The sequence below is a fragment of the Oncorhynchus kisutch genome, linkage group LG1 (assembly GCF_002021735.2).
Source record: "Oncorhynchus kisutch isolate 150728-3 linkage group LG1, Okis_V2, whole genome shotgun sequence".
Classification (NCBI taxonomy): Eukaryota; Metazoa; Chordata; class Actinopteri; order Salmoniformes; family Salmonidae; genus Oncorhynchus; species Oncorhynchus kisutch.
Window position 1 is genome coordinate 14,370,696 of NC_034174.2, and position 24,341 is coordinate 14,395,036.

At 42.9% G+C, this 24,341-nt stretch overlaps 2 protein-coding genes across 2 annotated transcripts in view; one reads left to right on the forward strand and one right to left on the reverse strand.

Moving 5' to 3' along the window:
• Positions 1-1,036: 1,036 nt before the first annotated feature.
• On the reverse strand, positions 1,037-7,658 carry LOC109899073 (F-actin-capping protein subunit alpha-1). Its single transcript, XM_020494128.2, has 10 exons — positions 7,316-7,658; positions 5,463-5,526; positions 5,291-5,342; positions 5,133-5,196; positions 3,546-3,752; positions 3,374-3,453; positions 3,086-3,164; positions 2,777-2,848; positions 2,395-2,457; positions 1,037-2,277 (listed from the first exon to the last, which is right to left on the reverse strand). The coding sequence occupies exons 1-10, from the start codon at positions 7,352-7,354 to the stop codon at positions 2,137-2,139; spliced, it is 861 nt and encodes a 286-aa protein (XP_020349717.1). The 5' UTR covers positions 7,355-7,658; the 3' UTR covers positions 1,037-2,136.
• The window catches only part of LOC109899056 (suppressor of tumorigenicity 7 protein-like), a 34,489-nt gene continuing 17,543 nt past the window's right edge, over positions 7,396-24,341 (forward strand). Inside the window, exons 1-14 of the mRNA XM_020494111.2 lie at positions 7,396-7,642; positions 8,421-8,503; positions 8,710-8,869; positions 9,006-9,060; positions 9,680-9,795; positions 10,008-10,086; positions 10,231-10,319; positions 10,444-10,544; positions 11,010-11,124; positions 11,619-11,691; positions 11,941-12,043; positions 18,727-18,877; positions 18,985-19,077; positions 19,199-19,338. Of these exons, the coding sequence (XP_020349700.1) occupies positions 7,474-7,642; positions 8,421-8,503; positions 8,710-8,869; positions 9,006-9,060; positions 9,680-9,795; positions 10,008-10,086; positions 10,231-10,319; positions 10,444-10,544; positions 11,010-11,124; positions 11,619-11,691; positions 11,941-12,043; positions 18,727-18,877; positions 18,985-19,077; positions 19,199-19,338 (1,527 nt within the window). The 5' untranslated portion in view covers positions 7,396-7,473. The remainder of the gene's footprint in view (positions 7,643-8,420; positions 8,504-8,709; positions 8,870-9,005; positions 9,061-9,679; positions 9,796-10,007; positions 10,087-10,230; positions 10,320-10,443; positions 10,545-11,009; positions 11,125-11,618; positions 11,692-11,940; positions 12,044-18,726; positions 18,878-18,984; positions 19,078-19,198; positions 19,339-24,341) is intronic.

The following is a 24,341-nucleotide window of genomic DNA, read 5'->3' on the forward strand; positions in this document are numbered from 1 at the left end:
GACTGAGATGTGTGGTTGTCCCACCTAGAGGTGAACGCACTAATTGTAAATCGCTCTAGATAAGTGCTCTGCTGAATGACAAACATGTATGTAAAATAAATATGCTCATCAGTCTTTATGTTCACATTAATTTAATGATGATCCCATCAACTACAGCAGGGGAACTGTCTGTAGAAAATGCTCATAATATCAAGGCACAAGGCGAGGCCCAAATGCAGAAACAGGAGGCAGATGGTTGGTCTTACAATGTTTATTCATCCAAAGAGGTAGGGAAGAGAATTGTTGTGGATGGGCAAAAAGGTAAACCAGATCAAAGTCCAGGGGGTACAGAGTGGCAGACAGGCTCGTGGTAAAGGCAGGCAGAGTGGTCAGGCAGGCAGGAACAAAGTCCTGAAACAGGCAAGGGTCAAAACCAGGAGGACTAGAAAAAGGAGAAGGCAAAAGCAGGAGAACGTGAAAACCGCTGGTTGACTTGGAAACATACAAGACGAACTGGCACAGCGAGTCAGGAAACACAGGGATAAATACACTGGTACAGAGAGACAGGAAACACAGGGATAAATACACTGGGGAAACAAGCGACACCTGGAGGGGGTGGAGACAATAACGAGGACAGGTGAAACTGATCAGGGTGTGACACATAATGCAAATCACTTTTGTCTGATCTAAAACATGGAGTTTTAAGTTCTGTGCTTAGTTTTCTAAGATAACTGATTGTGTTGTCCGTCACCTCTTGTCCTATGAATTGTTATTTAGTCATATTTCATGTTGAAAACCTCAAATGAAAAACGTTGCAATCTAAAAAGGGCCGTAAATGTTTTCACTAAAGCATGTGAAGATAAGATTTATCATGCCGGTATAATGAAGGTAAGGTCATATCGAAGCGTTCAATGAAAGGGACTGAAAGCAGAGAATAATTGTGTTTTTGTCCATGAACACGGTTTTACACATTCGACACAAAATACACAGACAATGCAGATGAAATATACCGACACAAAACGTCAGGAGGCGCATTTTAAGGTGCGCTCCATTAAAGTGATATTCAATAATCTGTTTCTTTATTCAAATGTCCCTTTTACTTTTTGCTGTGCTAGCCAGCATTTACACACAAATACACATTTGGCACCAAATCAGATTATTTCCCAATCAGCATATTTCTACATACTGATAAGTAAAACGCTATTTATGGTTAACGGTTAATGATGACAATAGTTACAGCATAGTATTTGGTGCAACTTCTTTATTCCTTTGAATTATACATGTTCTTACATTTTGTATAAAAAAATATAGCAAAAAGCTAAAGGAAGGCATGTGGGCGGTAAGGAGGAATATAGGTATATTATATATTAAGTTGGCCGAATCACTGATAGTGGATACTGATGGTGCTCTGCTTGTTTAGGCCTGATTAAACCTTTGTACAAGTACATCTCTTTCCAACGAGAAGCTTGCAGGGGACAGAGCTGATACTTAGAACTTTAAGGGGGTGTACTAAATGTAGTCACTTAGGAGTATACACCTCACTTGGAGGAGACCTTGGGTTACAGATATATAGGTCTTGGCCAATCTAAAATATAGGTCATGATTCAATCCAATGACCTGCGCACAGCGATAGGCTTTTAAAGGCAATTTCCCAGACATCACGCAGCGGATGGCAGCTGAGTCAGAAATTGCCTTTAAAGATGAACCACAATGCACCGGGTCGTTTATCTGCATTTGTTTGAATCCCGGCCATAGTGGGTTACGAAATGGGCTTAAACCGATGACTACCTGTGGCCCCCAGACACAAAGTCAACCAAATGAGGGGTATGAGGATATGACTCTGATTTTTGAAGCATCGGTGTGTGAGAGCAAGGTTGACCCATGTAATCCAAACTTTCAGTGTCACTAAAGGCATTTTGTTCAAATGAAAAATTTGCAAATGAGCGAGAGCTAAACAATCCAAAATGTCCTCTTAAAATGAAGCCATCCCTCCTAATGCGCCTGAAGAAAGCATACCAACTCCATACACCAAATCAAACCGTGGCATTCTTTAACAAAGACAGAATAGAGTATCATTTTTTCCCCCTTTGATGCCTCTTTTCCCCTACCCTCTCTGTCTTTGCAGTAACACAGTAACAATGACCGACACACTGTCCTCTAAGCATTCTGCATCTCCTTGCCAATCTTGTAGCTGAGGATCTTGTTCCAGTCAATCTTGGTGCGGGTGACAGGAAGCTGCCGGCGCAAGGCTTTGAATGTGGTGTCAGACATGGTCTGGTAATTCTCACTGATGGCCGTCTGGAAACAAGGAAAACAAATGTTTAGACTCTTGCCCCCCTCATTGAGGGAAAAAAATAGATTAAACTGATTTATTCCAATTATGGTAATATTACTGTGAGGAAACATGTTGCATACCTGGTATTCATTTTCTGCATCCTCAATGATTTTCACAAACTCCTTTGCAGTCTGAGTCTCACTCTGCCAAAACAAGACAATGAATGCTTTTGACAATTGAATTGCCTGTAAACTTGACAGATTGAAGACCATCTCTACCATAAAGGACATTTCACTTGTTATTTTACTTCATCCTACTTCTCTTGCACTAATGAACAGCACTAGGGTTGCAAAATTCCTGGAACATTTAATACATTTGAGGATTCCCAGAATCAGGAGGAAATAAGCAGGACATCCGGAATTCTACAACCAGGATTTCTGTAGAACCAGGAAGGTTTTACACCCTTCTCCCTTTGAATGCTTATGTTCAGGTCCAAAATATCCTACTGAAAGGGGAACTCACATTTACAGTGAGGGATTCCTGTACTTCCTTGTGGCTGACCAGCTGCACATTTCCATCCTCGTAGTAATGCACCTGCAACCACAAGATGGCGGGTGAGGGAGACTATATACCATATGACAAAACAATATCAATTTTCAGTTCATCAATTTAACTTGCATGGGCCTGTGCCCTAGCCTCGTACGAACGATCCTGATCTCACAAGCTAACATTCGGCAGGCTACCTGTGCCCAACCAGTTGTCTTTGAACAGGCTTTTAGACAGCCTGACAAAATGGTGGACAACCCTTGGAGATGGACACTACTAGCCTACCTGTATTTTGAGGACCCCAACGACTTGAGCTGTAGATTGGGAGATGCTGAACTTCCATTCAGACCGACAACGACCATTCCTGAGAACAGAAATCAAATATTAGTCCTTTCCCAAATTTATAGTGCATTTGTGTAATGTCTAAGACACTATTATAGACAGAATTACATGTTTAATACAAATAATGGACATATAGTATAATGCTTCAAAATGCACATTTTAGTATACTCCTTCCCTGATAAATGAAAGGTTAGATAGAAAAATGATTGGTAACCATGAGACTACACTTACCAGAAGTTCTTTGGTTGAAATTGATGACCTTCAATACAAGCAATTATGGTTTGCTGGCCGTCAATAGTTTTCCCATAAACCTGTGATAAATAAAACAAGGTCCTGTCATTGTTTAACATGCTCATGTTAAAGATAACGTTATTGTATCCTGCAGGTGAAAGACGGGACGTACAGTGCAGACGCCGCTGGGGTAGTGCTCCTTGACGTAGGCTCTCAGAGCGCTGTCACACGCGTCTCTCCAGGGTCTGAGAGATGCCTCTCCCTCGTGGGGCTGGGGGTCACTGGCCTCCTTCCTCAGGTGGTCAAATTTGAATGACCGCTTGTTGCGGGGGTCAAAGAAACGGCCATTGCCCAGGTCTCCATGCTCTGTGATCAGCACCTGGAGGGGAAATGGATCACAGGGACACAGATAGAGGTCCTCAGTTGCTGCATTGATCTTACAGGGATTTTTCTGCCATAAAAACTCTTGGGCAGGCCTCCTAAGCATTTTTGCAGGACACCTAAGTCCAAACTGTCTGTAAAAAAAAAAGTTTATAATGTATATATATAAATTAGAAAAAGTTGAATGTATATATATATATATAAATTTGAAAAAAGTTGTGTGTATATATATATATATATATAAATTTGAAAAAAGTTTATATACACACTTTCGGGATGGAAAAACGCTTTCAGCATAAACGCTTTCAGTGTGAATTTAAATGACTAAAACCAGATATAAAAGATAATGGACCTATATTTTTTATTCTAATATAATATTTGAGAACTAAAACTACAGTCAGTGGATTTGACAGTCAGTGGAATTGAAATCCAAAAACAATGACTTTAACAGTATTGATTTTGCTATTATGTCCAAGCAACGGAATACAGCATTAGCCATGGCAAAATGCACAGGAAAATTGCAAAATTCTCTCTCAGTTCCATTGCAGAATATGTAGAATCCCTGGAAATGTGCTTTAAACTGCAAAGATTTATCTTGGCTCCATGGAAAAATTCAGAGAATTTCAGGCTTAAAAATGCTTTATCAATTCTAACATTTTGCAACGGCAACCACTGCCATGCCCCCTGTCACGCCCACCACCTAAGCCACCTTTTTATCCAGAAGAAAAACTATATTTTAATGATGCGTTCAATCTACACTGACTGCAAAAAACATTTAGGACCCCTAATCTTTTCACGAAAAAGACTGACCAGGTGAATCCAGGTGAAAGCTACGATCCCTTACTGATGTCACTTGTTAAATCCACTTCAATCAGTGTAGATGAAGGGGAGGAGACAGGTTAAAGGAGGATTTTTAAGCCTTGAGACAATAGACATGGATTGTGTATGTGTACCATTCAGCTGGAGAATGGGCAAGACAAAATATTTATGTGCCGTTGAACAGGGTAGGTATGGTAGTAGGTGCCAGGCACACCGGTGTGTGTCAAGAACTGCAACGATGCTGGGTTTTTCACCCGCAACAGTTTCCTGTGTGTATAAAGAATAGTCCACCACCCAAAGGACATCCAGACAACTTGACACAACTGTGGGAAGCACTGAAGTCAACATGGGCCAGCATCCTTGTGGGATGCCTGACACCTTGTAGAGTCCATGCCACGGCGAATTGAGGCTGTTCTGAGGGCAAAAGGGGATGGTGCAACGCAATATTAGGAAGGTGTCCTAAATGTTTTGTACACTCATTGTATATATCACAGTATGAAACCAACAAGACTCAAAACAGCTGGGAAGGAGTCAAAGCTCAAATGACTGAGCATCTTACCTGATCATCATACCCTTCAAGTTTGGCAAGGGTGAACTGATCCATGTTGTACTGGGCAAAGGCACTGTTTTCCAATGGAGAAAAAATAAATAAATACAGCATTTAACACACAAATTTGCACAACAATAGAGTAAATAAATCAATAAAATACTACTCACTGTGCTGCACCCTCCCTGAGAAGATTGTCATTGTTGAGCAGTAGCCGCACATCTGAAACCAAGAGACTGCCTTATCAAGAGATTGCCAACGCCTTAACAGACTATATAACAAATCAAGTGTATTGGTAAATAAACAAGTAGTACAAAGAATACGATTTCTAAGCACACTCACCGTTGAAGACTTCATTGAATTCTCCAGGTGGAGCATGGACGACAAAATTAGCCGCAATGCGCACCTGAGGGAAAGAAAATACGAGGTAAATAGGCAACTATCCACTTTTTGGCTAGACAGCTTTTACACCTGAGTGCCAACGGAACATTTTTGGTACTGTATTATAAAATGTTTACTCTATTCTACCGAGTCATTTGCTTTATGTTCATATTCTTAACTTTTCTTATTTATGTTGCATTGTCGAGAAGAGACCTGCAAGTAAGCATTTCATTGGATGGTGCATACCATGTGTATCCTGTACACACGACTAATAAAACTTGAAAAGATATTGCATATGCAGTATATGAATATTTCTACCACTGATATGAGACCCAGAGACAGTGTAATTATGCAGCCAAGTCATTATTACACTGGCCACTAGGGTGAAGCAGAGAGCAGTGACTAACTTGGCTTCCTGACTAGCCTACCTCTGCGCTGCCCACGCCACTCCTTAGACGGCAAGAGCTTTTCTTAGCAGCTGTAATGCATGTGTAAGCATGTGGTGTCAGATCAGAACCAAAAACAGTGAGGAGGGGGGAGGGGGGGGGACTAGGCAATCTTCATTAGGACTCCCCTGAACATCTAGTTGCACTGAAATCAGTATGCAGAACGTCAGTATTTTAGGCCCTAATGTATGTTTTCATGTCCAGAAACAGACCCAAAGGTTGCATGGGTTACACACAACACTTCACAGTACATTGCAACACTACCAACAGGTTCTGGAACTTCTGGTGTGTGTGTGCTGTTGCCATATAGTTAGATGCTCCCAAACACTGTTCCTTCCCATGCTAAGTATTGTATTTACAAAATACCTATGCCCATTCTACTGGTCTGTACATGTATCTGACCGCATCCCTGCTGTGGGCCTGCCACTGAAGCGGCAGGAATGCTAGACACCAGTAGGCAGCCTCAAACATGTATCTATCTGCATGCTGCTGAGAGCAACAATGGACAAACCCAAGCTCTCATATTCAGGTTGTTTAGTTTTTGGTGATTCAATCTCAATTGGTTGAAAATTTCCACAATCACTTTTATCGTGTATGACCTTCAGAAGTCTTGTAAATAGGGTTGTATGTATTTGTGGACTTTTTCATGAAATCATGACTTCAATGATTCCTACACCAAATAATTGGTCAATCGAAAGTTTGTGTTGCAATGCGTTACAGTCAATAGGCCAGGGGCCATCCCAAGACAGAAAATGGGATTATAAAGTATGCCTAATATATTCACAATTGTTTCTAGCAGGGTGTGGAGGCTGTTGCAATCAATACAGGAAGTAGTGGCCTTTTCTAGCATATTAGTTCATATGTTTTTAGACTAAAGCCATTTGCAAATAACCCATGAACAATTGTATGATCATGTATTGCTAGATAGTAACTACCTGACCCAGGGGGACAATTGCCATTGTAATGTTAGCTAGGCACCGTGCAAAAGCCCAAATGTGGCAAAGCCCAGTTAAAGTCAGACTTGACAATGCTAAGGCACATACTGTACTAGCTAATATTTGGCTAAGGAACATGGCTAACATTTACAAACATTTTAGCTAGCTAAGCAGTAAGCAAACTGCTTCTTGTGTATGGTATGTTTTAGCATGGTGTATGGAGTTGTATCTAGCTACTGTATTTAACTAGGTGATACAATGTATTCCCGTGTCAGTTTGTTCGCTAACTGTAGCTAGAGTGTAGAGTTAGATAAGCGAGCTAGTTGTAGCTTAGCAAACATTTTTTTTGCGGCCAAAATATTTGAGTAAGGACACAAACAACCGAATTTACTAAACTTCGTAAAACAATGAGCAAAGCTTCTCAAGACTATACCTTCTCTTCCTCAGTGAGCTGTTCTTCGAAATCGGCCATCTTGGCTCATGAGACAAACCTCTTCTGATCCGCGACTGACTGCAGCGGACGGTGAGGAAGCGGATCTTGACAGTGCCACTGGCACATGATTCCTCTGTTTACAGCCATCCGTTAAAAACATGGAGGACGCGACCAGCAGTAATCCTCAATCTCTTGGATTTACAGATAAATTAAAATCATGGTTGTCCTGGTCATGGACATACATATGTGCCGTTTGGTTTGCTATGGTTTTAACAATGATCTATGTTCTGCGAAGCCCCTTGAAACTGCAGGACACTCTTACCTCAGGTGAGTTAGCTAACGCTAGCTTTCTAAGAGTGGGCTAGCTAGCGAATGTAATGTAGCTAGCTAGCCAGCCTTCTAACGTTAGCGAGCTAGCAAATATAAATCGAGAGACAGTGGAGGAACTGAAAGTTTGACAGGAGGCTGGCTAACTGTATGACAACACATTGCACAAAAACATATCCCAGGTTGGTTTATTTATTGAATGTTAGCGAGACATATTAGCTAGCTAATGTGGCTACTAGCTATCTACGTTAGCTAATTTAGCTAGCTGTTAATGTTACGCTTGTGCATAACTAGCCTGCTAGCTAACGTTAGCTAACATCATTCAAACAATGCATAATACTAGCTAGAATTGCATTTTTTAAAAACTATATTTAACTAAGCAAGTCGGTTAAAAACAAATTCTTATTTCCAATGACGGCCTATGGACAGTGGGTTAACTGCCTTGTTCAGAGGCAAAAAGACAAATGTTTACCTTGTCAGCTCTGGGATTCGATCTAGCAACCTTTCGGTTACTAATCCAACGCTCTAACCGCTAGTCTACCTGCCCTGCCGTCAGTGTGTCTATTAGCTTGCTACATAACATTAGCTATAACATTAACATCATGGTACTTCAACATCACACACCGACTCAGTCAGCATCTGTCAGTGTGGTGGGCTCTGCATGATCAGCAAGCTACTAGCTACCTTCAGAGTTGACAGTCTGAATCTCTGTTAGGCAAGTGTCATTCATTTTTTGTGCGATGTGTTTGAGCTAACACAGCGTTCATTGTTGTTTCAGCATCTGTGTTCTTGAATACACTGACCCCTAAATTCTATGTGGCACTCACTGGAACATCTTCTCTCATCTCTGGCCTAATCTTGGTGAGTTGTAATGATCACAGTTATTTGTAGTTTGATTGTAGACACTACATTTGGAAATGTGGATTTCAAATACCAACACCAAAGGTAGCATATATTCATTGTACAGTTAGTGCACAATAATGATATGATAATAAAATAAATTGTTTAGAAGATTTGTGTACCGGTACATTGCTCTCTGTATGACTGTCCCAATCCCCTGCCCCCAGATATTTGAGTGGTGGTACTTCCGTAAGTATGGAACCTCATTCATCGAGCAGGTGTCTGTTAGCCATCTGCGACCCCTCCTAGGTGGGGTGGAGAGCAGCTCAACCACTGGCCTGTTCTCCTCAGTCAACGGAGAGGCTGAGCCCAGACCCAGTGTCTCAGGTAAACATTTCACCAACTAAAATGTTTCCCCATTTTGCAACAGAAAACTAAAATGGCCGTGGGTTAAATATGTGATTCAGGTTTGCAAGGCCATCAATGTAACAAAGTAATGATACAATGACACTGTCTTTTGCAGAGTGTAAAGTTTGGAGGAATCCATTAAATCTATTCAGAGGAGCAGAATACAGCAGGTAGGGTGAGACCCCACAGAATGTCACTGTCTTCATGTTGTACTTCAGCCTAATACTGTCTTCATGTTGTACTTCAGCCTAACACTGTCCATGTCCATGTTGTACTTCAGCCTAACACTATCTTCATGTTGTACTTCAGCCTAATACTGTCTTCATGTTGTACTTTAGCCTAACACTGTCTTCATGTTGTACTTTAGCCTAACACTGTCTTCATGTTGTACTTTAGCCTAACACTGTCTTCATGTTGTACTTTAGCCTAACACTGTCTTTGTGTTGTACTTCAGCCTAACACTGTCCATGTTCATGTTGTACTTCAGCCTAATACTGTCTTCATGTTGTACTTTAGCCTAACACTGTCCATGTTCATGTTGTACTTTAGCCTAACACTGTCTTCATGTTGTACTTTAGCCTAACACTGTCTTCATGTTGTACTTTAGCCTAACACTGTCTTTGTGTTGTACTTTAGCCTAACACTGTCTTTGTGTTGTACTTTAGCCTAACACTGTCTTTGTGTTGTACTTCAGCCTAACACTGTCCATGTTCATGTTGTACTTCAGCCTAATACTGTGTTGTACTTCAGCCTAACACTGTCTTCCTGTTGTACTATACCCATCTAAAGGTACACCTGGGTGACTGGAAAGGAGCCTTTGACGTACTACGATATGAACCTTTCTGCTCAAGACCACCAGACGTTCTTCACTGGTGACACTCAGCAAATCAAGGCTGAAGATACTGGTTAGAATCCAAACTTTTTAATCAGCATATAATTGAAAAGTGTTAGCCAAAGTGTAAATGTCTGCGAAAGAATAGAACACTTTCATTCCTTTTGAAAGACTGCTTTGGTCCTCACCGGCCTCATTCCTACTCCTGTGTTGATATTTTTCTGGATCCGTGTCTTTGTAATGCATTCAGTTCAGTATTTGTTGTCTGGTTCTGGCCTGTTACAGTGATGCAGAAGGCCTGGAGGGAGAGGAATCCCCAAGCCAGGATAAGAGCAGCTTACCAGGCCATAGAGATGAACCACGAGTGAGTTCCACCGTAACAGTTTCTGTGTAAAAGACTGCATGCTCATTCAGGAAAATCCCAAATTAAGTTTATCATTCAGTAAAATAAGTATGTATATTCCTATGAACTAGATTGCATAGCAAATGTCTTCCCTGTGGTTTTTAGGTGTGCTGCTGCCTATGTGCTACTGGCAGAGGAGGAAGCCACCACCATCACAGAGGCTGAGAGGCTGTTTAAACAAGCCCTGCGGAGTGGTAAGAGAGAACAGAGAGTACAGGACCCCGTCACAAGCCTCAGGCCTCTGACCCTTAGTTTAAAAGCATTAGTCAGGGTTGCGATTGTTATAATTAAATGTATTCATTTTCCTCTCTTCCATAGCTGGCAAAGACATCAACTTGCTGGTGTACATCAAACGCAGACTGGCCATGTGTGCACGCAAGCTGGGACGCATCAAGGAGGCAGTGAAAATGATGAGAGATGTGAGTGTTGCCATTTCCTTAATCAGGGGTGTTCAAATCAGGGCCTTGAATTCTGCATTATGGCTGCTTTTCTTTGCTCCCTAGTAGCTGATGTCATTGATTGGCTAGAGGGAGTGTTCACACACATGTTGTCCCAGGTCTGAACCAGTCGCTGTTTAGAGAATAGAAGAACAACCATAAGTATTGTTGAACTGGAGGCCCTGGGGCGCACTCAGCAGGACGCAACGTTTTGGATATAAATATGCTATGTAGAACAAACATGCCTCTGACATGTAGAATGACAAGGAATCATGATGGCTCTATTAGAAGAATTTCCATCTGCAACGTTCATGAACGTTTGACTACTGAACGTAGCCCTGATATGTGTAGTCCTGTCTTTAGTCCTCTTCTATGCTCCTTTAATACTGGTTAGTCCTGCCATTTTTATGATTCCTTCGTTCACTCACTGTTCCTTACTTCTCCCAGTTAATGAAAGAATTCCCACTGTTGGGAATGTTGAATATACATGAAAACCTCCTGGAGGCACTACTGGAGCTGCAGGCCTACGCTGATGTACAAGCAGTCCTCGCCAAATACGACGGTAAGATATGTGCCATGTAGCAGATGCTTTTATCCAAGGCGACAGTAGTGAGTCTGTGGCGGGCAGTGGGAATCAAAACCATGATCGTGGCGTTGAAAGCATCATGCTACCAACTGAGCCACGCAGGACCACATCAGCAAAACAGGATTCAAGCCAACTATCTACTACAACTTTGAACCAGTCCTTTGTCACTTTACCCCTACCTACATGTACTAATGACCTCCGCTAACCTCTATCCCCGCACATTGACTCGGTACCGGTACCCCCTGAATATAGTCTCGTTATTGTTTATTTAAAAAAAGTTTTTTTAACTGTAATTTATGTAGTAAATATTTTCTTAACTGCATTGTTGTTTAAGGGCTTGTAAGTATTTCACGTTAAGGTCAACACCTGCTGTATTCGGCTCATGTGACACATTTGATTTTGATACTCATGATTTCCAGACTCCTCGTTTGAGTTTAAAGTGAAATAACCGTCATGTGTTCTCGTTGTAGATATCAGCTTGCCAAAGTCAGCCACTATATGCTACACATCTGCACTGCTGAAAGCACGGGCTGTATCAGAGAAGTATGTCCCTGTGGAAAGACAGAACTGTGATTTAATGTACCATTTTTAAGATATAAACAAACAGTATGATATATATTTGACATGGATGCATCTGTCTTTATAGGTCAGACTAATCTTTTAAGACTTGTTTGTGGGACATCAAACCCCCTATTTGTGACTGAAGTGCATGACATCTCCTACTTAAAGCTGTCCTGACTCCTGTGTCTTACCATGGGTGTGTCTTCTCTCTCTCTTTCTCTTATCTCCCAGGTTTTCTCCTGAGGCAGCATCCCGGCGGGGCCTGAGCACTGCAGAGATGAACGCTGTGGAGGCTATACACAGAGCCGTGGAGTTTAACCCACATGTGCCAAAGGTCAGTCCAGACCCTCAGTCACAGGTCTAGTATCAGTTTACCCAATCCAAATCCTAACCTTGACCATTAGTGGGGAGAAATGTACAGATCTAGGATCATCTTAGCGTATCCTATCTAACTCCTGACCTGAACCAATGGTGGGGTTAACACGACTGATATACGACATTGTCTGTGTATACAGTTAGCTTTATTTGAGCAAAGTCTCATATTTTACACAGGTGATACCTATTTAGTTGTCTCTGTACGCCATACTCCTCTTGAGTGATAACTGCATAGCTGACTTTGCTCTACTGTATTACCTGTAATGACCTATGTTAGCCAGCGGGTGTCAATATTGCACTGCATAGTAAACATAGCTGCTGTTGTCAGGACTGGTCCTGTGAGCCACTTCTACTCTCTCTCTGCACAGACGAACATGGTACCATACACTTAGTGGATTTTACTAAAAGAGACACTATTAGTCTAATTATTATTCCTTTGTCATTGCTATCTATCAGTGGACTATAAAGAGTTCATAGTGAAGTCTGGGTCGTGTTCAGTACGGCACATTGTAGCAAAATCTTTTGCAATGGAAAATACAAATCTGTGTTATTATTGCACAAGGTCAGGTAGTACATCCCCAGTTTCAAAACGTTTTCTCCCTACTGAACAGGAAGTGCACCCTCCCTGATCATACATCTGTCTGGGCGATATGAGACTTTGCTCAAGGGGCCCCTGCCTCTCTGATGTATCTCCCTGCAGTAGACGGACAGAAACAATTCCTGCACATCTCTTCCCACAGGGATTAGGCTTGGATGCCCCATACTAAAACACACTCTCTCTCTCACACTCACTCATATGCACACACACACAGGTCGCAGTACCCCCTACAGCAAAATGTAGTCTGTGTGTGTTGCATCCTGTGTGCTCCTTGTGTGTGTGTGAGCTGCAATGTGTGGTAGTCACAGGCAGAGAGGAGGAAACTCAGCTCTTTGATCCAGGCTTTGATGACAGGTCCCTCATCCTGAGTGTCACCCGCCCCCAGGGGCACTGCTGCCCCCCCCCACCCCCCACCCCCACCGCTACGGCGTTGACATACACACAGGGAGGGTCAGACTATAAAGTAGTGATCCCAGAGATAGTTCACATCTACAGTACCTCTGCTTTCAACTGGTGATACCCTAGACCGTTGAGGTAGAAGAGATTAGTCTCTCCTATCTGTCAATCTCTGTCCCATTGAAGCACAGCCTCTCCCTCAGTCTTTCACATGGGCTTCACGTCTCATAATAGACAGGCAGACAGACCGGCTGAGCTCTGAGTCTGAGACAACCTGAGGAGGAGGAACTCCGCTGTGCTGTCAAAATGGCCGCTGACATGCAGCGCTGTTGATGTGACGACCTGTAAAGGGTTGTTCGTCGGAGTGTTCTCGGGAGTGAAGCATGTTCTGTGGCCTCACCGTGTCAACTCACCTCATTGACTCTACTAATGTTCTTATATAGTGAAAGCTTTTGGCTGTTGTTGACTGAAATTTAGCAGTTAGTGGGAATATTTCCATTTATTTGTGTCAGACCTGTCTCTTTATTTATCAAGTTGAGTCCCATTGAGATCTTCTGTATCTCTTTCGCAGGGGAGCGCTGTCTATGTCTGTCTAAATGGTCATTGAGTGCACCTGTAGCCGTAGAGCCTGAGGCATGCCTGGCGTGGGCTGTTTTCTGCCCAGCAGCCAGTGTTCACCCACAGATACCAGTGGTTCACTGGACTGGAGCGAGCTGATCTGGCTCTGTTGTGGGTGGGCTTCCATTCCCAGCAGCTTCCCCACATTCTCCGCTTCAATCAACGAGTAAGACCCCCCCTCCCCATCCACCCCAATTCCTTTCTTGGCCTTGGCAACTTGACCCCTCAGCAGCCAGCTAACCCCCCCCCCCCCCACCAGCAAGCTAGCCAGCAAGCTAGCCAGCCAGCTAGCCAGCCAGCCCCCCAGCTAGCCAGCCAGCTAGCCAGCCAGCCAGCCCCCCGGCTAGCCAGCCAGCCCCCCGGCTAGCCAGCCAGCCAGCCCCCCGGCTAGCCAGCCAGCCAGCCCCCCAGCTAGCCAGCCAGCTCACCAGGCAGCCTGGGAAGGGCAGTGTAATGAAGGCAAGATTTCTGTGTATTCTGGTTCAGGCGTGGGGAGTGTTAGGGCCATCGCAGCAGGCCTGAAGGGATAATATATGGACATCACGCTACATCACATGAACAGACTGCACTAAATGCTCCACACACCCAGCTGTTTCACTGCTCAACCGCCACGCTTGCTCCACCTCTACCCTTTAGCCTGTCTGTCCCAATCAATCTCTCTCCCCCTTTCTTTTTCCCTCTCTCTCATGCACTCTCTACCCCCTACTCCAAGGTACGGTAGAAAGGTTGAGCAACCAGACTGAGGGCAGCCTGCTGGTCATGTGTTAAGGACACCTGAATGTGTTTTAAATTTATCACACTCCTGTGGTAACAATTCCTCACGCCTTTGGAGTGGGCTTCTTTGTGCCTGGTAGCCTGTGTTGTGGCGATGGCCTCCTCAGTCTTGTTCAGGATTCAGGGGGATGGAGGCTTCACATAGGTAGTAGCAGGTGTGACGCAACACCTGAGACCGAGAGTAGTAGTTATAGACTGACTCTAGTAGGAAGAAGCCTTAGCACAGATCTAGGGTCAGCTTCCCTTCACCAGACCCTAATCATCGGATGGAACCATTCAAAACTGACCTAAGATCAGTGTCTATGGTCAATATCATTCTCCTACTCGGGATCTGTCCAGTACCGTCCACAGATGCCTGAGGGTGACCTAACATGGTAGATGGCCTCAGAGGTCATCTGTATCCTCACCAGCACTGTGAGCCAATAAGACGATGGCTAGATTATGTCATTATTGTCGAAGTGTTCCATTGTGCTAAATGCCGAAGATTAAAATCTGAGGGAGGCTTATGAGTTAAACTCCAGTTCATCAGTGTTCCAAGATAAAATGGGAGTGTCAATGAAACGCAATCTCTTCATCAAAGAGGCGATTGGGGATGGGCTGGGGGGGTGTTACCCACCCTTATGCCAGGCAGGACAGCTGCCAGTCAAATGCTTTGATAAACATCACCTCTACCCTCTTATTAAACTCTGGGATACCTGGGTAAAGGTGCTGCTTGCAACAGTATAGAGAATGACCAGCACCTTTTTGCAGTAAGTGCTGACCCACGTTAAAGTCTCAACTTTGGAGAGGACATGAAAGTCGCACGACTTGGCAGTCAAATAAAACACAGCAGTGAGGAGTGGTGTGTGCAGAACACGTAGGAACACTTATCCAAGCATACCCATCACCACCACATTCACACTGCAGCCAGCTAGCTACCACCACCTAACTGTCCCTGAGAGAAGAGCAGAGGGTTGGGGCTTGTCTCCCTCTCCTGCCCCTGGGTGCGCCCCAGGCTGGCTCTGCACTGGGCGGCTCTGCACTGGGCTGGCTGGTTGGCTGAGTTTGTGACCATGGGGGGGATTAGACAGGATTATCTTTATGGTAACCTTCCCAAAGTGTCAGACTGAGACTCATAGTCCTGTGAAGCAGGCGGCCTGGGAATCCAGCAGGCCCAACGCCAATGGCCCCCGCGGCCTCCTCTGCCCAGGGGACCAGTTCAGAGGGGATTAACGCACAGCCACTCCCCCATACACACACACACACCACACACACACACACACACACACACACACACACACACACACCGTGTCTGCTAAATAACTATTATGTAAATGCCTCTGACTATAATGTTATCTAATCGTGTTACTTTCCTGTCTCCCTCTCTGTCTAGTTTTTATTAGAGTCTCCCTCTCTGTCTAGTTTTTATTAGAGATGAATAGTCTGATCCTGTCTCCCTCTGACTGTAGTATTTATTAGAGATGAAGAGTCTGATTCTGTCTCCCCTTTGACTGTAGTATTTATTAGAGATGAATAGTCTGATCCTGTCTCCCTCTGACTAATATTTATTAGAGATGAAGAGTCTGATCCTGTCTCCTTTTTGACTGTAGTATTTATTAGAGATGAAGAGTCTGATCCTGTCTCCCTCTGACTGTAGTATTTATTAGAGATGAAGAGTCTGATCCTGTCTCCCTCTGACTGTAGTATTTATTAGAGATGAATAGTCTGATCCTGTCTCCCTCTGACTGTAGTATTTATTAGAGATGAAGAGTCTGATCCTGTCTCCCTTTTTGACTGTAGTATTTATTAGAGATGAAGAGTCTGATTCTGTCTCCCCTTTGACTGTAGTATTTATTAGAGATGAATAGTCTGATCCTGTCTCCCTCTGACTGTAGTATTTATTAGAGATGAAGGGTCTGATTCGGTCTCCCCTTTGACTGTAGTATTTATTAGAGATGAAGAGTCTGATCCTGTCTCCCCCTTTGACTGTAGTATTTATTAGAGATGAATAGTCTGATCCTGTCTCCCTCTGTCTAGTATTTATTAGAGATGAATAGTCTGATCCTGTCTCCCTCTGACTGTAGTATTTATTAGAGATGAAGAGTCTGATCCTGTCTCCCTTTTTGACTGTAGTATTTATTAGAGATGAAGAGTCTGATCCTGTCTCCCTCTGACTGTAGTATTTATTAGAGATGAAGAGTCTGATCCTGTCTCCCTCTGTCTAGTATTTATTAGAGATGAATAGTCTGATCCTGTCTCCCTCTGACTGTAGTATTTATTAGAGATGAAGAGTCTGATCCTGTCTCCCTCTGACTGTAGTATTTATTAGAGATGAATAGTCTGATCCTGTCTCCCTCTGACTGTAGTATTTATTAGAGATGAAGAGTCTGATCCGGTCTCCCTCTGACTAATATTTATTAGAGATGAAGAGTCTGATCCTTTCTCCCTCTGTCTAGTATTTATTAGAGATGAATAGTCTGATCCTGTCTCCCTCTGACTGTAGTATTTATTAGAGATGAAGAGTCTGATTCTGTCTCCCCTTTGACTGTAGTATTTATTAGAGATGAATAGTCTGATCCTGTCTCCCTCTGACTAATATTTATTAGAGATGAAGAGTCTGATCCTGTCTCCCTTTTTGACTGTAGTATTTATTAGAGATGAAGAGTCTGATCCTGTCTCTCTCTGTCTAGTATTTATTAGAGATGAATAGTCTGATCCTGTCTCCCTCTGTCTAGTATTTATTAGAGATGAATAGTCTGATCCTGTCTCCCTCTGACTGTAGTATTTATTAGAGATGAAGAGTCTGATCCTGTCTCCCTTTTTGACTAGTATTTATTAGAGATGAAGAGTCTGATCCTGTCTCCCTCTGTCTAGTATTTATTAGAGATGAATAGTCTGATCCTGTCTCCCTCTGTCTAGTATTTATTAGAGATGAATAGTCTGATCCTGTCTCCCTCTGACTGTAGTATTTATTAGAGATGAAGAGTCTGATCCTGTCTCCCTTTTTGACTAGTATTTATTAGAGATGAATAGTCTGATCCTGTCTCCCTTTTTGACTGTAGTATTTATTAGAGATGAAGAGTCTGATCCTGTCTCCCTCTGACTGTAGTATTTATTAGAGATGAAGAGTCTGATTCTGTCTCCCTTTTTGACTGTAGTATTTATTAGAGATGAAGAGTCTGATCCTGTCTCCCCCTTTGACTGTAGTATTTATTAGAGATGAATAGTCTGATCCTGTCTCCCTCTGACTAATATTTATTAGAGATGAAGAGTCTGATCCTGTCTCCCTCTGTCTAGTATTTATTAGAGATGAATAGTCTGATCCTGTCTCCCTTTTTGACTGTAGTATTTATTAGAGATGAAGAGTCTGATCCTGTCTCCCTCTGACTGTAGTATTTATTAGAGATGAAGAGTCTGATCCTGTCTCCCTCCATCTAGTATTTATTAGAGATGAAGAGTCTGATCCTGTCTCCCTCTGACTAATATTTATTAGAGATGAAGAGTCTGATCCTGTCTCCCTCTGTCTAGTATTTATTAGAGATGAATAGTCTGATCCTGTCTCCCTCTGACTGTAGTATTTATTAGAGATGAAGAGTCTGATTCTGTCTCCCCTTTGACTGTAGTATTTATTAGAGATGAATAGTCTGATCCTGTCTCCCTCTGACTAATATTTATTAGAGATGAAGAGTCTGATCCTGTCTCCCTTTTTGACTGTAGTATTTATTAGAGATGAAGAGTCTGATCCTGTCTCCCTCTGACTGTAGTATTTATTAGAGATGAATAGTCTGATCCTGTCTCCCTCTGACTGTAGTATTTATTAGAGATGAAGAGTCTGATCCTGTCTCTCTCTGTCTAGTATTTATTAGAGATGAATAGTCTGATCCTGTCTCCCTCTGACTGTAGTATTTATTAGAGATGAATAGTCTGATCCTGTCTCCCTCTGACCGTAGTATTTATTAGAGATGAATAGTCTGATCCTGTCTCCCTCTGACTGTAGTATTTATTAGAGATGAAGAGTCTGATTCTGTCTCCCCTTTGACTGTAGTATTTATTAGAGATGAAGAGTCTGATCCTGTCTCCCTCTGTCTAGTATTTATTAGAGATGAATAGTCTGATCCTGTCTCCCTCTGACTGTAGTATTTATTAGAGATGAATAGTCTGATCCTGTCTCCCTCTGACTGTAGTATTTATTAGAGATGAAGAGTCTGATTCTGTCTCCCCTTTGACTGTAGTATTTATTAGAGATGAATAGTCTGATCCTGTCTCCCTCTGTCTAGTATTTATTAGAGATGAAGAGTCTGATCCTGCCTCCAGAACATATCCTGAAGAGGGGGGACAGCGAGGCGGTGGCCTACGCCTTTTTTCACCTGCAGCATTGGAAGAGGGCCGAGGGAGCCTTAAACCTGCTGCACTGCACCTGGGAAGGCAGTACGTACTAGGTGTAGGACATTGATTGATTGATGAATTAGTGGGTTAAGTGGTTGATTTAGTTAAAGGATTATGCACTGTTTTTTTTCTGCATTTCTCTCCTGCAGCTTTTCGGATAATTCCCTACCCTCTAGAGAAGGGTCACCTGTTTTACCCCTACCCTGGGTGCACAGAAACAGCAGATCGGGAACTGCTGCCGAGTAAGTAGGACAAGTCACTACTATACAGTATACTCAATGCAATGGTCAATTCTGCTGTCCACTCATGATATGTGCCTCTCTACCCCCACCCCACCTCTCTCATTCTCCTTCTCTTCTGCAGCCTTCCATGAGGTGTCTGTGTACCCGAAGAAAGAGCTTCCCTTCTTCATCCTCTTCACAGCGGGCCTTTGCTCCTTCACTGCCATGCTGGCCATGCTCACACACCAGTTCCCTGAGCTCATGGGTGTCTTTGTCAAAGCAGTAAGTCCTGCACTTCTCTTCCACTGATCCTAGAATAATTGTTTGATATTGGCCTGGATCTGTTTAAATTAGAAGTTAGAGTTTTAATGGGAACAATTCAATTATTGAGATGTGTATGCATGAGATGTGTATGCATGGCTTCAGTGCCTCTCATTACCAAATACACATAGCATCAGCAATCCAGCAAAACACCGTTGGTTGTATGCATGTTATTATGTACTCTGACCCGGTTGACCTCTGGTGTAGTCGCTGCCTCTCGTCTCTGTCAACAACAAGGCTCATGGGATGCCTGGGTCTGGTGGTCGAGGCGCCGGTTTGTTTCACTGCACATTCACTCCCTACACCTCAACTGCTGCTCTCCAACAACTTGTTGTGCACAGCAGTTAAGCAATCCAGCCAAAATCGTGTATGATTTAATATCTTATTTCATGGGTCTGTTTTGTTTCCAAGGTTTGAGAATGAAATGAGGCCTAACCATATCCTTTTGTAGATTTCAAGAGTACTGTATGACTTGGCGCAGAATAGGGATGGCACAATTACCGTATAATTGTGTATCCGACAGTTATGGATGAAGACCATAATGAAAATGAAATAACCGTCATAACCGGTATGAAAAAAATAAACTGGAACGAGCATCTGACTGACGACGGGATGGCCGGAAATTTGTGCGGTTGAGTCCATTTCCTCGGTAACATGGACACTTTACAACGTGATGAAAATGTGTTGCTCCTTGCTGAAGCAAGCAAGGTGTTGTCAAGTCTTTGGTTTCCTAGGCAACGTCCCCTCCCTGCAGTCAAGAGCGGAGGTGGGGGGAAGAATGTGCGTATTAAATAACAAACTGACAATTATAACGGTGACCTGCGGTCATTTGACTGACAAATAACTGTCCTCCAAAATTCCATGAATGTCACAGCACAGAAGCAGCATCTCCATCTAAGCTCTGTCCCAGCCAGGTAGTTCAGTTCACTGTATTGGATAGCAGGACTTGAAGACCATCCAAGAACAAACAGCTAGGAGGGCCACTCGGGGGTACTAGTTCAGTTCTAGGATAGTAACAGTCTTAACTGGCTAGTCTTGCATTGCCAGTTCCAAGTCTCGTGGGAAAGACTGAAACAGAACAGCCAAACGACACCTCTTTTCAACAGCACTATACTTGGATAGTATATCAGACCTGAGGATGTAGCTTGCTTTGATGATGCCAGTATTCCACAGAGCCGCACCCTGTCAGGAGGGTCAGCTTCAGGATGATAGAGTGCCTGTCACTACGACAACAGGCTAACACCTCCACTCAGTCATTTTCAAAGGGCTGTTCCCAGGCCAGCCCAGGCTCAATTTCTTAGGGCACAATGCCTAAAACATCAAAAGCAAAGAAAACTGCAGTCTAATTGCCCCCATAGACGAATTCACCAAGCCCCTTTTCCTTGACGTTATGGCCATATATGGTGGCCGAAAGAGTGTAAGCAGCTGATAACACAATGCAACATAAACTCTATACCCTTGACAGACAGACTTAACGGTATGTTGCCAAAATAATAAAAATCTGGCAATGTTTTTTAGAGACAAATTCATACAGTCCCATTTTGATCACATTCTTTCCGGGACAAGCCTTTTATATGTACCTTGTTTGTGCCGGCAAGTTTAGGAGTGTGCCAATGTGGGTGGACATATATTTGAATAAATCCATTGAATATACACCATTACAAAGAAATCCATTTATTAATGTGTTTTAGGCAGGTTTTAAGAAACATTATTAGACTAAAATATATTTTCAAAAGAATAGAATGGCACATTTTTTGTTAAATGATGTTACTGGTCTGTGCAGCCTATAGGCAGCCAACTCGACATGGCTGCACAGGAAATCAATAGTGATTTTGTTCATTAAACATTAAACAGACGACACACACTTAGGCTACCCTGATCACAGTCAAAACACATATGTTATAATGGGTTAAGAATATAAGGAAATATAACAGAATCAAATACAAGTCATATTTTTCCCACACAACTTTTGTGTCACGGCAACATTTGGTACCGCTGTCATATAAAAAAGTGATATTTTGAAACAAGCCCATGCTTTTTATCCACGTTTCATCTGTTTCCTACCCTCGCATTCACTTTGTTAGGGAGCAGGCGTAGGGTCTTACATTGAGAATATCATGATACCGATAGAAAATAATAGCAATCTATATTTTCAAAAGCATTTGAGTCATGTTTGTATTCCACAACCTCTACGGGCTTTTGGAGTTGCCTTTATGAGATGGAGCATAATAATAGGCCTCCACTTGATTAAGACTACATTATTGCATGCTAAATGGTTCTGATCAGCGATAGATGAGTAAACAAATAGATGAACTACCACCTCCAATTGTTTGCCAGCCAGAAAATTAACCAAATATACAGATGGAGAATCAATGAGAATAAAAATCCCATTGATTAAGACAAATACAGGCTTTTGGTCGCCTGTAGGCCTAGGCTACTAAGTGGCCACTTGTTAAACTACATAACATGCTGACAAAATGTTCTGATCAGTGCTAATGAATGAGCCAACTCGACATATCCACAGCCTAATTGTAGCCTAACCTATATCCAAACAGAGATTCAGTAAAAATACAAATCTGACATCGATTGATTTATCAAGATGACTCTCCACGCTTGTCTAAAAGCAGCAGGAAATGGTGCTGAAATAGTGAACACACTGGCAGGCTATTGTTTCAAATGTATTATAACATGGGAGATTCAATACGCAACAATTTGTCTTCCACTTGCCTTCTTCATTCCTTCCACTTCGCCTACTTTATTCCAATATTTACGTCAACCAGTGATATTTATTCCCCCAGTAATTCTTTATGGATCCATCCAGTTGTGGTTAAGAAAACAGTGCCTCTGGTGGACTATGTGAAGAGATGGGTGAGGTGACATGCCTCGCAAAGTTTAGAACTGTCAGGAGGATAGTAGTAACGGGTGCTGCCTAGCAACCATCAAGAGCTTAATTAAGAGCGTAGTTAGTGCGTGCCAATGCTCAGCATTACGACTACATTTCATACTAGGCTGTAGGCAGAACTTTACAAAATTCATGACTATGGTTGCAGGAAATACACTGAACAAAAATATAAATGCAACAATTTCAATGATTTTACTGAGTTACAGTTCATATAAAGAAATCAGTCAATTTAAATACATTCATTAGGCCCTAATCTATGGATTTCACATGACTGGGCAGGGGCGCAGCCATGGGTGGGCCCGGGACGGCAAAGTCCACCCACTGGGGAGCCAGGCCATGCCAATCAGAATGAGTTTTAGCCCCACAAAAGGGCTATATTACAGGCAGAAATTATCCTCATCAGCTGTCCGGATAACTGGTCTCAGATGAACCCGCAGGTGAAGAAGTCAGAGTGGAGGTCCTGGGCTGGCGTGGTTACACGTGGTCTGCGGTTGTGAGGGCGGCTTATGGTAGAGAAATGAAGAACATTAAATTCTCTGGCAACATCTCTGGTGGACATTCCATTCCAGTCAACATGCAAATTGCGCTCCCTCAGCTTGAGACATCTGTGGCATTATGTTGTGGGGCAAAACTGCACATTTTAGTGGCCTTTTATTGTCCCCAGCACAAGGTGCACTTGATATACCACACCTGTCAGGTGGATGGATTGTCTTGGCAAAAGAGAAATGCTCACTAACAGGTATGTAAACAAATTTGTGCACAAAAAAAAGAGAAATATGTTTTTTGTGGGTATGGAACATTTCTGGGATATTTTTCTTCAGCTCATGAAACATGAGACCAACATGTTTTAATGTATGTGATTTAGTCCCATTTCTTATGTTTTCATAAGACACGTGTGGCAGACTCTGCATTTCTGTTTTTAGCTTGTTTGGCTAGGCCCTCTCTCACACTCTCTAGGCTAATCCTCTGTTTACAGTGGCCCTGTTTATTAGCTCTCACCTTACACAGCAGGGCTATTAGCCTGGGTAAAAGCAAGCCCTCAGAGACTGTCTCATGCTCAGACTTTTGTTATGGGAAAGGCTACCTCTAGATAGTGGAGAGCCTGGTTTTTACATCACAGCGGAGAGCCTGGTTTTTACAGCCCGGTGGAGAGCCTGGTTTGTGTAAGGGCCAGATAGAGAGAGGCACTACATGAAACGGCCAGGCCCCCACCATTCTCTGAGGTTAACCGCCCCCTGGCTTCCTCTTATTCACTCCTATTCCCACTACATGACAGCTGTAATCTACTCTTAGTCACACTACATGTTAGCCATAGCTGTCCTCATCTAGGACTGGGCGGTATACCGTATTTTACTATATACCGGTATTGATGCATGGACCGGTTTGGGTTTTTACTTTACCTTCTATAGCTATTTGAATGTTTGGTTTGTTAAATGTGATATTCCGTGTGTAATGTCCATTTTTATTGTTTACACTGCTACAACTTAGACCGCTGCGCCACTCGGGAGCCCTAAGGCACTGCATCTCAGTGCTAGAGGCATCACTACAGACCCTGGTTCGATTCCAGGCTGAATCACAACCGGCTGTGATAAGGAGTCCCATAGGGCAGCGCACAATTGGCCCAGCATCGTCTGGGTTAGGGGAGGGTTTGGACAGGGTAGGCCGTCATTGTAAAAAAAATTAAAGTACTTAACTGACTTGCCTAGTTAAATAAAGGTTAAATAAAAAAAATATTTAAACATTTTTGGTCATCCCCCATCTTTCCTTCTCTCCATGCCGCTTTCCTCACATACTTCGCCCCGCCCCCTATCACTCAAGGAGCGCATTTGTTGTTGCTTGACCACCAGAAACTTGCGTTCAGCCTGCATCGTCAATGAAGCACATGCAACAATTTTGATGACATTTGCTTAATATAAATCCACAAGCGTTATATAATTACACTTCGTTTCTTACATCTGCAAACATCTAGTTTCTCTTTTCTTAGCTAAGCTAAGCTAAATCGTGTTAGCCGCTAATTCTAATCGTTAGTTAGCTGGCTAGCTAGCTAATAAATGTACTGAGT

Coding starts and splice junctions, on each gene's coding strand:
- LOC109899073 (XM_020494128.2), bottom strand. CDS start 7,354: ATGGCCGATTTCGAAGAACAGCTCACTGAGGAAGAGAAG. Junction 5,527..7,315: donor AGCTCACTGAGGAAGAGAAG/GTATAGTCTTGA, acceptor TCTTTCCCTCAG/GTGCGCATTGCGGCTAATTT. Junction 5,197..5,290: donor CTCAGGGAGGGTGCAGCACA/GTGAGTAGTATT, acceptor ATTGGAAAACAG/TGCCTTTGCCCAGTACAACA.